Here is a 14662-nt window from a genome sequence, read left to right on the forward strand (position 1 = left end):
TTTAAATTAAGTGGGTGAGGAAATTGGGACAGAGGGGTAATAAGGGTAGGAAAGAATATATGAAGCTGGAAATTAAGTTGGTCCTTCAAATAAATACCTTACGGCCAGGTAAGATTAGGGAGATGAGCACTTTCATTACCCAGACCCCCCTGTGCTTTCTCCATCTGCGATGGGAAGAAGACCAGCGAGCTCCCTGACTTGAACGAGCCTTCAGAGAAGGCAGCTGCTCTGGGGAAGCTGCACAGCCCATTCACCGGTGTTCTCATCCTGACTCCTTAGGTTCTGGGATGGATCCGCAATGGGGAGTCAATGCTCAACGCCAGCCTGGTCAACGCCAGCTCTTTGTCCGAAGCAGAGCAGCTGCAGCGGGAGCACGAGCAGTTCCAACTAGCCATCGAGGTAATACCCAAATCTGGCTACACTGTCCTCCCTTCCCCTTTCTGCTCTGTGCTTCAGGCAGGATGATTCCTCAAGATGTGGGCATTCCTTCGTGTCATGAAGGCCTCACTCTTTCTAGTGAGATGGTCCTGGTAGCCTCCCTACTTACCCAGGAATTGATGGAGAAGCAAAGGCAGGGTTTGTCACCCCAAGGAGGCCTGGTAGTAGAAGACAGGTATTCATGCTACAAATGTGGATTTGCTTTTTTGCTCATTGATACCTTTAATCTTCAAGGCCCCTGGTCCATTGAGTGTTTTATACATTATGGACAATGCACCATGTGAGAAATGTAAAGCATTTCTCACATAAAGATCACACAGAATTGAGAATAAACAAGTGCAAAGTCATTAGTAAATTAGGGTTCCATTTTCAAATATGTAGTTTACATGTAGCATGAAGAGTCTATTGTCAGATTCTGCCTTCGAGCAAAAACAATGATCGCAGGATCAGATTACACTAGATAACTTGCTTCGCTGAAAGGAATTGTTCAAGAATGCAGATGGAAGTCATATTTAAAGAATAAACTCAGACCCGAAGTTCACCAAGTGAGACTTGTTTTAATGGCTGTTTTAAAATAAAATTCCACTTATGATAATGGAATACAAATTTTATCTTGCTTTAAATAATACCTTTAATTATCCTTTTTACTAAAATATTCTCCCTCCCAAAGAGACTTGAGCTGATTGCTTTGGAGTGATGTGGGGGAAAGAATAGGAAATGGGACATAGGAACTATATTAAAAATAAAATAAGTTCAGTACCATTGGGAAAAGAGATAAAGAGTGAACACTTCAAAGGCATTCATTACTGTGGTTCCGTACAAAACTCGGCCCACTTCTGAGTGTGTTAGAAATGCAAAGGTGTTATTTTCTACTTAACAAATGATTGTTAATGAGGATTTTCCACAACAATGACAAAATTTTCACTGTCCATGCTAGTAAGTATATCTTTAATACTGTAACCCAACTGATTGCTAGCCATTTTTAAACTAGTATTGATTGATTTCAACCATTTAACTTTCCGGAAACCGTCTTGTATGTGTAAACATAGCATGAACATGAGTGACGTGTTTCTATAAGATGCCTGATATCTTCTTAGAAACCATTGCCAGTAGTAGAGTACTGTCTAGGATTTAAGATTTAAAAGTGAACTGTATATTACATACACAGTATGGGCAAATATTGTCTAAGGATGAACTAACCAGAGGAGAGAAGTTTTATTATCGTCAGCTGTCTCTGTTGCGTTTTCCTTCCATGCCCTAATAGGAGGGCATTCGAATCTATTTACCATAAAGGAAAAATCAAGATTGGGGTTACCATCAAGAGTCAGGCACACAGTGGTCAGGCACACAGAGAGGCAGCAGTGAAGAGAACGAAGGTTGGTGGTCAGACTAGAGGCGTGGCATAAAGCTGTAAGGGAGACCAGGCAGAGACAAGACAGCTCTGGGTCATGCCCCCTCCTTTTTATCTTTCATGTGAAAGTTTACCTGCCTGTCAGGTAATTCAATGTTCAGTCCTTAATCAAATGTTGGGGCAAGTAAAACCAAGTGTCATGACACGCTGGGGCAACTCAATGAGTTAGTGGAAAATAGTAGGTGAAGGCATTAGCAGTGCTAGAAATGACTGAATTCCACATGACTTGCATATGCAGCATGTATTGATGTGTGTTAGGTGCTGTTGTGTCCTTACAGAATAGAGACTAGCTAAGTGTAGATGTCTCTTAATACCTGGGTGCAACTAGATCAAAGATTCTTGGGATTGATGTTGAGAAAGAGGACCCTGTAAAGTTTATGTCTGTGGTTTCCAGAGGATATGGCAGAGCAGATAGGATTTCTGGAAGATCATGGGAATGTAAGATAGGCAGGGTCTGCAGCACGGCTAGAATAATGAAGGGAACAGAGCCTGAATTTCATTATGCGCTCCTTCTCTAGGTAGCCATGTGCTTCTCTCTAAATGTGTCAGCGTATACCAGGTTGCACTGAAGGAAAATATGCCAGGGAGGATTTAAGCGATTTGGAAGTGGATCTAACTAGTCTGGTTTGATTTAACCCATTTTGATGGTATTTCTGGAGGTCTTTACAATGACTGGGAACATAATTTGACTTCTTGGGCCCTAAGAAAGGACCCTGGGTTCGGGGAGGGAAAATAAAATAGCTCTAGGTAGGGTAATCATATAATTCATTGTTCAAACTGAGACACTTTTAAGAGTAAAGGAGGGAATTATTAATCACTAAGCCAGAAGAGCAGGCGTATGTGAGAACTGTCATGGGCAAACCAGGATGGTTACTCACTCTAGGTTGGTTGGGCCTCATCGGCTTGAAGGTTTGGGTCTCCCCACAGAAGGTCAGAATTTTTATCTGAAGCAGCGTTGGCTTCAGGAACGCTCCCCAGAGCCATTCCTAATGGACAGTTGTATTGGACAGTAGTATACAGCAGGTCGAAGCACAGCTTGATCAGCAAACCCGGATTATTATTTGTTAGTGTCCAAGATGTTATGGCAGATGTGTCTTCGAGAACTGTGAGCATCACAGAGACAAGTTCGATTTTCAATTCCGTTTTTATTTGAAATATTCTTATGCATTTTATACTTTAGCATTATAGCAGAAATGGAAATCGCTATCCAGTAGTTAAACCTGCATAATAAATTCAATTGATTGGGTTCAGTTTTCTTCCATGTACTGCTACTAAACATAAACATCCTTGAAAATTCATGTCTTAAAGATAATAGCACCCAAGATTAGGTAAAAGAGAATAGAAATAAATACAAAATAATGACTCAAACCCAGCGAGGCAAAGATTATGTCGTATGTCATATGCGTAAGAGTTTATCATTTTGGAAATCAAAGGAGGAAGGGGTTCCTAGGGCTATTAGATGATAATGAGTTTTAGAATAAAGATGAGGATTTATTACATAGCGTAAATTATAGGAAAATTAAAGTTACTCCTGCACTCTCAGAGAGAAAGACATAATAACGGGTTTACGATGACAATTATATGTTGGTTTCGTATGCTGAGACGAGGCCAGATAATTATCATAATCACTACGTGTTTATTTGGCGAACGCTTCCTCTCCATGAGAGGCTGTGGACCATTCTAATTTCTGGAAATAAAACGATGTGACGTGATAATAGTGGAAAGGGCATTGGGAATAGGTCAAACCTGAATCTTACTTCTGGTTTCCATCACTTTCGTGGTTGTACATTTTTGGACAAGTTACTTAACCAGCCTGAGCCTTGGTTTACTACTATGTGAAGTGGGAATAGTAATATTCACCTTGTAGCAGTGTCCTGGGAACTAGAAAAAGCTATGCAAAAGCACAGTGCCTACCACGGAATATACATTTGGTTAAATGACAACTATTCAGTGATTTTTTAAAATAGTCCTTGCCTTGAGTTTCACAGTCTAAGTAAGGAGAATTAGCTAAGCGTTAGATGAGTGATCTGGTTCAGAAGAGGATAGTTTTTAGTGAGTCTCAGGCTATCGGAAAAGGCCTCTTGGAAGGAGGTCAGACGAGCTGAATCTCAAAGGGAGACTGGGACATAGATGGGCAGAGGCTAAGGGGTTTCATTAAAGTTAGGAAGAATGAAAATAGCAAACCCAAGAAAGTGCATGGTGTGTTTTCAAAAGGCTTTTTTAAGGAAGTAGTAGGTGATAACGGTAGGGAAGTAGTTAGGAGCACATTGTGAGTGGCTTCTAATGACATCCTCTAAAGCTCGGGCTTCATTTCCTAGCAATGAGGGAGCCACTGAAGGCTTTTGAACTGATAGGAGGGAGAGATGTTTATAGCATTAAATTAGAGTTTTAGAGCTGGAAAGGATGGTAGAAGTCACTTAATCCAAGCACTTCCTATTACAGAGAATTAATCCGTCAGAAATGTAAGGGTTGGGTGGGATGGATTAGAAATGGAAGGCAAGAAGACTAGCTAGATGACCACCATGGCGGTCTAGGTATGAAGTGGTGAGGCCTGGGCTGGGATTCAAGGTGAGGAACAGCAGGCAAGGATGATGACGAGATTGTAATGTTAGGTGGCCATGAGGGCTGCCATCAACGGAATGGTAGAATGCCACGGGAAGACTGTTTTAGAGGGAGGAGAAGTTTAATTTTAGATGTGGAACTTGAGGAGATACCTGGGAGGAAGATGGAGACTCTGATAGGACAGTAAAGCTGTTTGCACTCATTGGTGAGGGTTCCTCCTCTCTCTGGGGAGATCATTCACTTCTTGTACTGATAATGCATCTTTGTAAGTAACTAACATGGCCAGACAGCTAGATCAGCCCAATCAGTGCGGCTGACCTAGGTGAGCGGTGAGGCAGGCAGCTCACCCTGCCATCAAAAGACAAAGAGGAAGGTCCGTTGTCAGGTGAGAAACGTAGCCTGGGGAATCATTTACAAAGAGGAGCCAATAGAAGCCAAGGGAATAGATGAGAGCTCCGCAGATGTGAGCAAAAAGCAAGGATGGACGTTCGGGTACCTCTGCATTGAAGAGACAGGAAAAGAAAATGGTGGCAATAACTGAAACAGAGAAAGAAACCAGAGTTTACAATGGATCATTTCTACCCATTAGTTTACTTCTTCTAGCTCAGTCAGCGATTGGGAACCCAAACACTGATGTGGTCTTCGGGATAGAAGGCTGACTCTGGCAAAGCGAGGGAATAAATGAGGATGTCGCTCGAGGAGGTCATGCTGCCAGAGCTAATTCTGAGTGCAGATTCAGGAGATGGAGACGGGAAGCCAGGAGGGGGGTGATAGCCTGGGAGAAATAAATAGGACTGTGTGGACTACCATCTGGGTGAGAGTGAGGGTGTCTGTAGAGGTGAAGAGGAGGGAGGTTGTACTCACAGGGAGTGCAGAGTGGGTTTGCTCTCGGGAACTGCCCCAGCACTACCGCCCAACACGAAAGGCAGGAAGAATTCTGGAGTCAGTTTCTGGGCTTCAGTTACTAACGGTCCCTGCCAGAGAACTATGCTTTCCTAAGAGTGCAAAGGCCAAATTAGTACTATGGCATTGGGTAGACGTGATCCCAGCAGTTGAAGCTAGGATAATAGTAGCTCTTTGAAGTCGTGTGGCTCATCCATATCAGTGTTTTATTTTAATAAGTTGTGATCCCAGTTGGCTCTCTCCCTGCCACCCAGTCCTCCAGCCTGGTCTCCCCACCTCCTACAGTTAAAGTAAACTCAGAGAATGCAAACCATATGTAGCCTGAATAAGAAAATAAACCCTCTACAATGTATATATTAGCCTAAAGGCAAGCACAAATAATGCAGTGATGTGGGGATTACGTGTTGAGCTGAACTGTCTGCTGTGCTACTCTGTTCCCTTGGGGAGGAAACCAGGGGGCGGTGTGAGATGCTCCTTTCCTGCTTTATTAACCTGACAAATGTATTCCTTCTACTGGAATCCTTTTCAACTGATGATTAATGTTTAAAATGATTGCATTGTTGGCTCAGCTTTGTGTTACGTGGGGTTGTTTGGTTGTTGTTGTTGTTTATGTGCAGTATTTATTTGATCTGTAAAATGGGACTGCAGCAGTAACCTCCTTTGAAAACACATGATGCTGAACAATTTTCTGATGAGATTCAAAAAGGAAATTTCACTAATGTATGAACCATTCAAAGAGCAGAGTTATACACAACTGCTCTTTCTCTACCACAGAAACGGAACCGTCTCTAAAACGCTTGTATCTCTACTTGATACAAGTAGAAGAGAAAGGAGTGGGGGCAGGAGTTAAGGACCTGAGCAATTAGTTAATGAAAATGGATCGTATTCTTTTTTTTTTCTTTTAAGTGTGCTTTAGAAACAATGATGTATTACTCATCATGAAAAATGTTTGAATCAGTCATTTAAAGCTCTTTAACTTTTCTGCATCTTTCCACTCACGCCTCACTCCACCCCCTCCCATACCACACCTGGGTTGTTCCCATGGATCTCTCTCTCCTCCCCTTGTGCCCAGTCCCTCTTTCATGCCACTTCCTTGCAGAAGACGCACCAGAGCGCCCTGCAGGTACAGCAGAAAGCAGAGGCGCTGCTCCAGGCTGGCCATTACGATGCTGACGCCATCCGGGAATGTGCTGAGAAGGTGGCGCTCCACTGGCAGCAGCTCATGCTGAAGATGGAAGACCGGCTAAAACTGGTCAACGCCTCTGTGGCCTTCTATAAAACTTCTGAACAGGTGAGGGAAAGCGCTGTGGGTTGTGTGGGCCTGAGATTGGTGGAGGATTATTTTCTGCCGCACACTGCAAATCTGCAGTATCTACCATAGCAAGAAACCAGGCCCCTCGGTACTAACCTTTGAGAGTGGAAGAATGATTTGTGGCAACGCCATGGTTGGCTTCCTTATAATGCTTTCCATTAAAGACGTAGACCATATGATTTGTTACTTAGAAATTTCTTGAACTCATTGGATCTAGCTGTTGAAATAGAAATTGGATGGGGGTATGCTGAATCGTAGATTGGAGCAGTGTATCAGTTAGCTATTGCCACAATAATGCTGTGTAACAAATCACTCTAAAACTCAGTAGTATAAAAAAAATAAGCCTTTATTTTGTTTGCTTAATTATCTGGAATTCAGCGGGTCTTGGCTGAGCTTGTAGAACTGGCTCCAAGCTACAGGTTGAGTCTGGATCTGTTCTCATGTCTCTCATCCTCTTTGAGCAGCAGCTACTTGAGGCACATTTATGGTGAAAGGCGGGAGTGCAAGAGCCCAAGACTTACTGTGCAAGCGCATTTCAAGTGTTTGCTTATGTCACACATTCTATCATCCCTTTGGCCAAAAGTCATATGGCCAAGCCAACGTCAGTGAAGCAGGGAAGTATATGCCTCCTATAAAGATTGGGAGAGGAGAATGACAATTTGCTGAACAAAATGTAATCTACCACAGTCAGGCACTGTGCATTGCTTGAAAAACATACAGCTCTTTTACTCGTGAGGCTTCCAGTCTAATGGAGGACACATCTCTCTGTCATTGGAGAACTATGAGCCTAACTGGTAAGAGGGTGCGGCTGTGAGAACAGAGGCAGGAAATAGATACAACAGGGCCGGAAAGATACAGACCCATTTCCATTACATCTGTACAGCAATATGCACAAGGGCTAAGAGGAAGTTTTAAATGGTTTGGGTGCTGTTAGGAAATTCTTTTCATGAAATAGAGGTTTAAAACAGGAGTAATTTTTTTTTAAGATTGTTTTATTGGGGAAGGGGAACAGGACTTTTATTGGGGAACAGTGTGTACTTCCAGGGCTTTACTCCAAGTCAAGTTGTTGTCCTTTCAGTCTTAGTTATGGAGGGTGCAGCTCAGCTCCAGGTCCAGTTGTCATTATTAGTTGCAAGGGGCGTAGCCCCCAATCCCTTGCAGGAGTTGAACCGGCAACCTTGTGGTTGAGAGGACGCTCTCCAACTAACTGAGCCATCCGGGAGCTCAGTGGCAGCTCAGCCTAAGGTGCAGTGTTCAATCTTAGTTATAGGGGGCGCTGCCCACCATCCCTTGCGGGACTCCAGAAGTTGAACCAGCAACCTTGTGATTGAGAGCCCGTTGACCCACGTGGGAATCGAACTGGCAGCCTTCGGAATTAGGAGCACGGAGCTCCAACCGCCTGAGCCATGGGGGCGGCCCAAAACAGGAGTAATTTTATTCAGTGTAAAATACTTTTCCTCATTCCAGTTGCTTCCTAGTAGAAATGGATCAAAGAAACATTCTCTTCTGGGTGACTTTAGGGACCATGGGAAAGTGTCTTGGAGCAAATATAACATGTCTGTCCGAGGGCCCTGCAGCCAGTTTCCAGTCTCCAGTCTCCACACTTTCTCTCAGTCCTCTCAGTTGTTTCAGAGAGATGACACCCTCGATGGCCATGGAAGTGAGTATAACAGACTGAGATGATAAAGAGCTTCCCTAGTTGACCTATAAATTCAACACAATCCCAGCAAGCTTTTAAAATAATAATTGATGTGCTGTTTCTAAGATTTCTATGGAAATGTAAAGAACCTAGGGTAACCAAAACAATCTTGAAAAGGAAGAGCAACATTGCAGGAGTTATGCTACCTGATTTTGAGAATTAATGCAAACCTGTGATGATCAAGAATGGTATTGGTGTAAACATAGACAACATGGAACAGAACAGAGGTTCTGGAAGCAGGCCCGCACCTATATAGTCAGTTGATTTTTAACAAAGCAATTTCATGAGCAATGTCTTTTAAACAAATGATGCTAGACAACTCAATATTCTTGTAAAAATGAAGCTTAATCCCTGTCATACACAAATTTTAATTTGAGATGGATCAAGATGCTAAAGAGGACTGAGCATTAGATTAAGAGTTAAGAAATTTGATCCTGAACTGACCTTGCTGAAGATCACTTTCTCTCTCTAGATTTCTGTTTCTCCACCTGTTAAATTAAAAAGGATTTATGCTTGGTAATCTTTTCAGCTTCCAAATTGATTGGTGTTAAGTCCAAGACTATCCTGGGACAAGTGTCAAGTACTCTTTTTCTTAAAATTTTTGAATGTTTACATTTCTCTCAAGACGTGCGTGAGCCTTCCTGAATGTTTTCATGCCTTGCCTAAAGAAATATGCTTGGTGCTAGAGAAGTCGGCTGGAGCTTAGGGACTGGACTGTCATGTCATGGGAAGCATGTTGGCCACGAGGATGTTCTTCCTGGGACATCTTTCAGCTCAGTTCATAACTCAATAAGCGCCCTGTCCAATGCCACACCGTTCATCAAAAGGGATGACTTTCTCAGACAGAGGAAGCCAAGTATGCTTATAGCTGCTCTCCCTGCTGCCCTAGCCAAGCAAGGAATCAGAGCCTATAGAAGGCAAGTGAGTTTCTATCTCCTGCCTCCTTCCCTAGGCCCTGACTCCAGGCTGCCCTGGGTCTTCTACTGTTACACTCAACCGAATTTCCCCACCGAGCCCCGTTTGAAATGCTTTTGCTCTCCTGGGAATTCATTTATAAGGTCACTCTTAGAGCATGGCTTCTCAGCAATTTTTTAACTGAAAAGCTTCTGAACTCACTTTTTAGGTTAACCCAAGTCGGTTACCACTCTGAAAGAAATGGACCTTTTGCAGTAGAAGGCCTGCAAATGTCATTGCCTTATAAGTAGTACCTTGAGACCTTTTGGCTGGGATATTTTTCCCCAAGGAAGGAAAAGATAACATTCATTTATGGCCCATACATCCCATAACATAGGCAGCTGCCTCCTTGACCTCTACTTGAGGCTACTTCCTATAGGGCAAGTAGAGATGGTTGGGCAACCCTATGTCTTCTCCAAACCTCCTTTTCCTTTGCTACCTAATTCACAGAGTTACGGTAAAGTGATAGCAATATACAAACACTTTGAAATACCCCAAGGTACTAGTTTCTTTATCTTTTGTACTCTACATACTGTCCTTAGGTGATGCCATCAATCCCCATAGCTTCAGCTTTCAGCCATTGACTGTCAGAAGATGATTCCAAAATCCGTATCTCATAATCTGTCCCCCAAGCTCCAGATGCTGGATTCTCACTGCCTCCTAGACTTCTCTCACACATGCCAGGGACACTAAACCTACAAACTGAACTTCAAATGGAAAATTGTGCACCTGGGCAGGCTTCTCTCGGCTGAAGGTCCTCGTAAAATATTTCCCAACAGATTAATTTACTCTTTTCTTCCATGATTCATTAGGTCTGTAGTGTGCTGGAGAGCTTAGAGCAAGAATACCGGAGAGATGAGGACTGGTGCGGTGGACGAGATAAACTGGGACCCGCAGCAGAGATTGACCATGTCATTCCACTCATCAGTAAACATCTGGAACAAAAGGAGGCCTTTCTCAAGGTCAGAGCACATTGCCATGCAAGGTCTGGGGCTGGAGCCTGTTCTTTCATCTACTGTCTTCCTCTCTCTTCCCCCTCCTCCTCCTCCCTTTTCCTCCTTTCTCTTTCTCTCCCAACCCCCAAGTTCTAAAAGGAGGCATTTGTAGAGAAGATGTTGGCTGGTTAACTTGAAAAGTTGAAAGGTCACACTTCAAATATTATTTACTTCCCTCAGCACCTTTTGTATAATTAGGCAGCTAGAATACGCCATTGCTACTGGCGCCATGTGCCAATATCCTGATATCCCATGGATGTTAATGGAAAAAAATACATACTTTCACAACAGTGTTTGGTTTATAGAAATATTTTCGTTGAACTATATAAGCCCAGATATAAAATAATATTCAAGTAAATTGTTTATGACCGGATGACGCAAAATGTAAGGCAAGAATTAAAGAAATTAAAGAATCTTACTTATTTATCAAGGTGACAACCATCAATTACTAGTAAATGTAACACTGTTTTTTCTGTCGGAAGAGAGAAATACCTTATTTTGTTTATTTTGTGTTTAATAGAGCCCCGGCTTCCCGGGGAGGAAGCGCAGGCCTGCTGCAAACAGTTTCAGCTGATATGGGAAGTCCTCCTAACCCTCTTTCCTCCAGCCTTTGATCTTCTCTCTGGCAGAGTCTTCTGTGTTAAAAGTCATCTAAAGGTTCCATTCACTCTCACATTCCTTGCTTTCATGTTCTGCTTCCTCTCAGGTTTCTGAAAGTACAAAAGAGAATTTTTATATGCTGACATGTTGTCACTGACTTTCTACAATTCTATAATTAACAGCCTTTCTTTTATGAGGGATATTCTCTCCTTAACTACCTCTTTGAGTTTTATTTTTATTCTTTCTTTCAAGATGGCCTCCCCCTGCCCTCCTCCCTGTCTGGTGTTTGCATTCAATCAGAAGCCTTAGTGATCAGCTCTTACTAATGAGATTCAATAGAAATTCTTCTATACAGGGCTTAAGATGATTTTAAAAGTCTTCCCTATTATAAAAAAAATAAACAAAACAACTTAATTAGAGCACATCAAAGATTTTAAATAGAAGTATAGAGGTATTTCTTCATAAAACTAAATATTTCTTTTGAAGAAGGAAAAAAAGAAGATGTTCTGGTATGATGTTTTCCATATGTATCTAAAACCATACTTGAGAAACTCTCTATTGTTGTGGGAAGTATATGCCCAATGGATGGGACATCGAGCTCTCCATTTGTGTGCATTCGTTGATCTCTTTTGTATTTTTTAGCATTGGACCATCATCCAGCTGTTAAATTCACGGGCGTCTAGATGGACCTACCAGCAGTCTTTTACCAGAGTTCCCAGAAGCCAGTATTCTTAATGCAATACTTAAAATAATTTTTTTTACTGTCTACTTTGTAGAATCGGAGGCTAAATGTAAAAAGATTTTAAAATTTGACAGTTTTGTCTAGAGACCATTTAATTCTGAAAATTATGGATTAAAATTTAGTGGACTACTATGTGTTATTTCTATAGTCAGGAGAAAGCTGCTTTTTAAAGACATTCAGAACATCTGTGGCCTTGAGAGAAACTAGAAATATTGTCAGTCGACTTGGATGCTAGCCCCGACTTAATTCATGACCCCGGCACTTTCTGGGCCTCGATTTCCTCCATGGGTACAACAACTTGGGACAGACCTGTCCTCTCTGCCACCCACTGCTCTTGAGAGCTTAAAGGAGGTACTATAACAGCTCTTATGCCTTTACTTAGAGCAATATTTCCCAGCAATAGGATATTTGTTAGTGGTATTGAGATGAGGGTGGATTTGATGGACAAATAAATTTCTAAAAAATTTTTATTGGGGAATATTGGGGAACAGTGTGTTTCTCCAGGGCCCATCAGCTCTAAGTCATCCTTCAATCTAGCCGTGGAGGGTGCAACTCAGCTCTAAGTCCAATCGCCATTTTCCATTTTTAGTTGCAGGGGGCGCAGCCCACCATCCCATGTATGTATTGAACTGGTAACCCTGTTGTTGAGAGCTTGCGCTCTAACTGAGCCATCTGGCCACTCTTCCGGCAGCTCGTTGTCTTCAATCTAGTTGTGGAGGGCACAGCTCTCTGGCCCATGTGGGAATTGAACCGGCAACCCTGTTGTTCAGAGCTGAGGCTCTAACCAACTGAGCCATCCAGCCGCCTGACAAATAAGTTTTTAAATGTGGGTCATATCCATTTAGATTTGGAATGCGTGGTGAATAGGTGTGTTTCCCAAATTTGCTTTCTCAAGTCTAAGTTAAACTAATGTTAAAGTGGCTTACACCCGTGGTCATGTAAGAGGCATTCTGGTGGCAGAGGAAAATCAGCCTAAGAGTGAAGTTAGTAATACTGACTCAACATGCAGTTGACAAGGGATGGCTGATGTGTGATTTTTGCCTGTGGTGGAAAGGAGAGAGGCACCAGGAGTAGTTCTTTACTCAGTAAAAGCATGAGACTCCTGCTTTGGGATGGGAGTGTCCATGAAGCAGAGTTCTCCAATGCTCGGCTCACCCAGAGCTCCAGAAGCCCCTTCTCTGGTATCTTGGATCCCGTGTACCTGCAGACCAGGCCTTATGTGTGGTGGCTTCATACCTCTGTCTCCTGCAGGCCTGCACCTTGGCACGGCGGAACGCGGAGGTGTTTCTCAAGTACATCCACAGAAACAACGTCAGTATGCCCAGTGCCGCCAGCCACACTCGGGGACCTGAGCAGCAAGTGAAAGGTCAGTGTGAGACATGCAAACAACGAGCCACGTCAGCAGCACCAGCCAGAGGTGGTGTCCCTTGTCTTCACGCAATCTCAGATTTCCTGGTTCTCCTCCTGGGATAAGAAAATGTTGGACGTGGGATGGCACGGGCTGTGGCGATGCATGGGAAGATTTTTAAACATACATCGAGATTTGGAAGGGAAAAATGAGGCTAACATTTCCCCCAAACGTTTTCATTTATCTTAGAGTCTAGAGCCGTGCTGTCTAATAGATAGCCGTGCTATCTAATAGAATTCTCTAAAATAACAGAAGCGGTCTATATCGATGCTGTACATTGTAGTAGACACTGGTCATATATGGCTGTTGAGTACTTGACATGTGCCTAGAGCAAATTTTCACTTCTGTTGAATATTAGTCAATTTAAATGTAAATAGCCCAATGTGGCCCACATTCTAAACAGCATCGTGCCAGGGTTTCACACAGCCTGGGAAGACTGGACACAAGGACTGAGAATCACAAAACCAAGTTCTCATCCTGGCTTTCGTAATTACTGCTTAAGCTTTTAAAACATCAGTTTTCTTATTTAAAACTGAAAAGGGATGTCTAGTCTCTGGCTGCTCCAAATGGAGTCCCCATACCAACAACACTGTCATCACTCGGGAGCTTGTAAGAAACACAGAATATCAGGCCCCCCCTAAACCTGCTGAGTCAGAACCTGCATTTGGGTAAGAGCTCGCCCTATCTCACCCCAACCCCAACCATATCACACATTTGTGATATGTGTGCACAAAAATTTAGATAAGTACTGGTTTAGATCATCTTTAACGTCTCTCTTAATTCTATAGGGTCTATAATTGTATGAAAAAAATCAGTACCTTTAAAAACTGCTTGTTAGCTGACCAAATTAAGTTTAAATTATTAATGGTGGAATTACTTACTCTGAACCATACAGAAATTAGCGTTTGAATGGGTGCAGAATTTAACAAATGTCCTCTTGACACAGCAGAGAGGTATAACCCTGGGACCAAGGCTAGGGAGGGAACCAGTTTTCACTTGGATTAGACCTGTGGCGGGGGGGGGGCAGTCCTGGAGAGCTGCAGAGTGGACGTGGGAGGGGCTTTAAGAAGCTGCTTTAAGAAGAGCCTCCCTCCCTGCTCAGAGAGCTCAGAAAGTGAAAAGGTCAGAGGCCAATTGGAAGAATTAAATTTAGAAATCAAAGTTTCCTAGAGAGAAGAGGGAAGCAGGGTTCCTTTTCCAGATGTGCTATTATTTGTGGTTGAGTGACCGTATGGGTAGCTGGCATTCCGTCACCCTCTCCTTCCTGCACATTTCAGAGCCTGTGTTCTGACTTCTGAATGCAGGTGGCAGCTTGGTGAGGCCAGCTGCCTGCTGAGAACTCGCTTTCCTTCTACATCTCCACGAGCTAAGAGTGGCAGGCAGCCCAGGAGAGCAGGGTACTCCACACCTTCGTGGGGATGAAGGCGGGTTGTTGCCCATAGGAAAGCTTTCAAGAAGGAGGGAAATGAAACCTGAAACTCTTAAGGATTTTTGCCTGCTTGATTTTTGACCTGAGTTGATTCTCTCAGCCGCCTGAGAGGGAGCTGCATTAAGCAGAACTCTGACAAGGAGACAAAAAAGACAAAAGGAAACACAGGTTCACACTCATCTGCCCAACTGAAGCATCCACCTGAGCAG

At 43.0% G+C, this 14662-nt stretch overlaps 1 protein-coding gene across 24 annotated transcripts in view; it reads left to right on the forward strand.

Annotated features, from left to right (window-relative positions):
- Nucleotides 1–14662, forward strand: part of KALRN (kalirin RhoGEF kinase) — a 621535-nt gene that overhangs the window by 374094 nt on the left and 232779 nt on the right. For 15 of the 24 annotated variants that reach the window (XM_081025698.1, XM_081025722.1, XM_081025696.1 and 12 more), the window contains exons 16-19: nucleotides 280–399; nucleotides 6387–6605; nucleotides 10092–10241; nucleotides 12868–12982. In XM_081025698.1, coding sequence (XP_080881824.1) covers nucleotides 280–399; nucleotides 6387–6605; nucleotides 10092–10241; nucleotides 12868–12982 — 604 coding nt within the window. The remainder of the gene's footprint in view (nucleotides 1–279; nucleotides 400–6386; nucleotides 6606–10091; nucleotides 10242–12867; nucleotides 12983–14662) is intronic. The other 9 variants (XM_081025718.1, XM_081025697.1, XM_081025721.1 and 6 more) reach the window with 1 other exon arrangement.

Source organism: Rhinolophus hipposideros, assembly GCF_964194185.1.
Source record: "Rhinolophus hipposideros genome assembly, chromosome: 2".
Taxonomy (NCBI): domain Eukaryota; kingdom Metazoa; phylum Chordata; class Mammalia; order Chiroptera; family Rhinolophidae; genus Rhinolophus; species Rhinolophus hipposideros.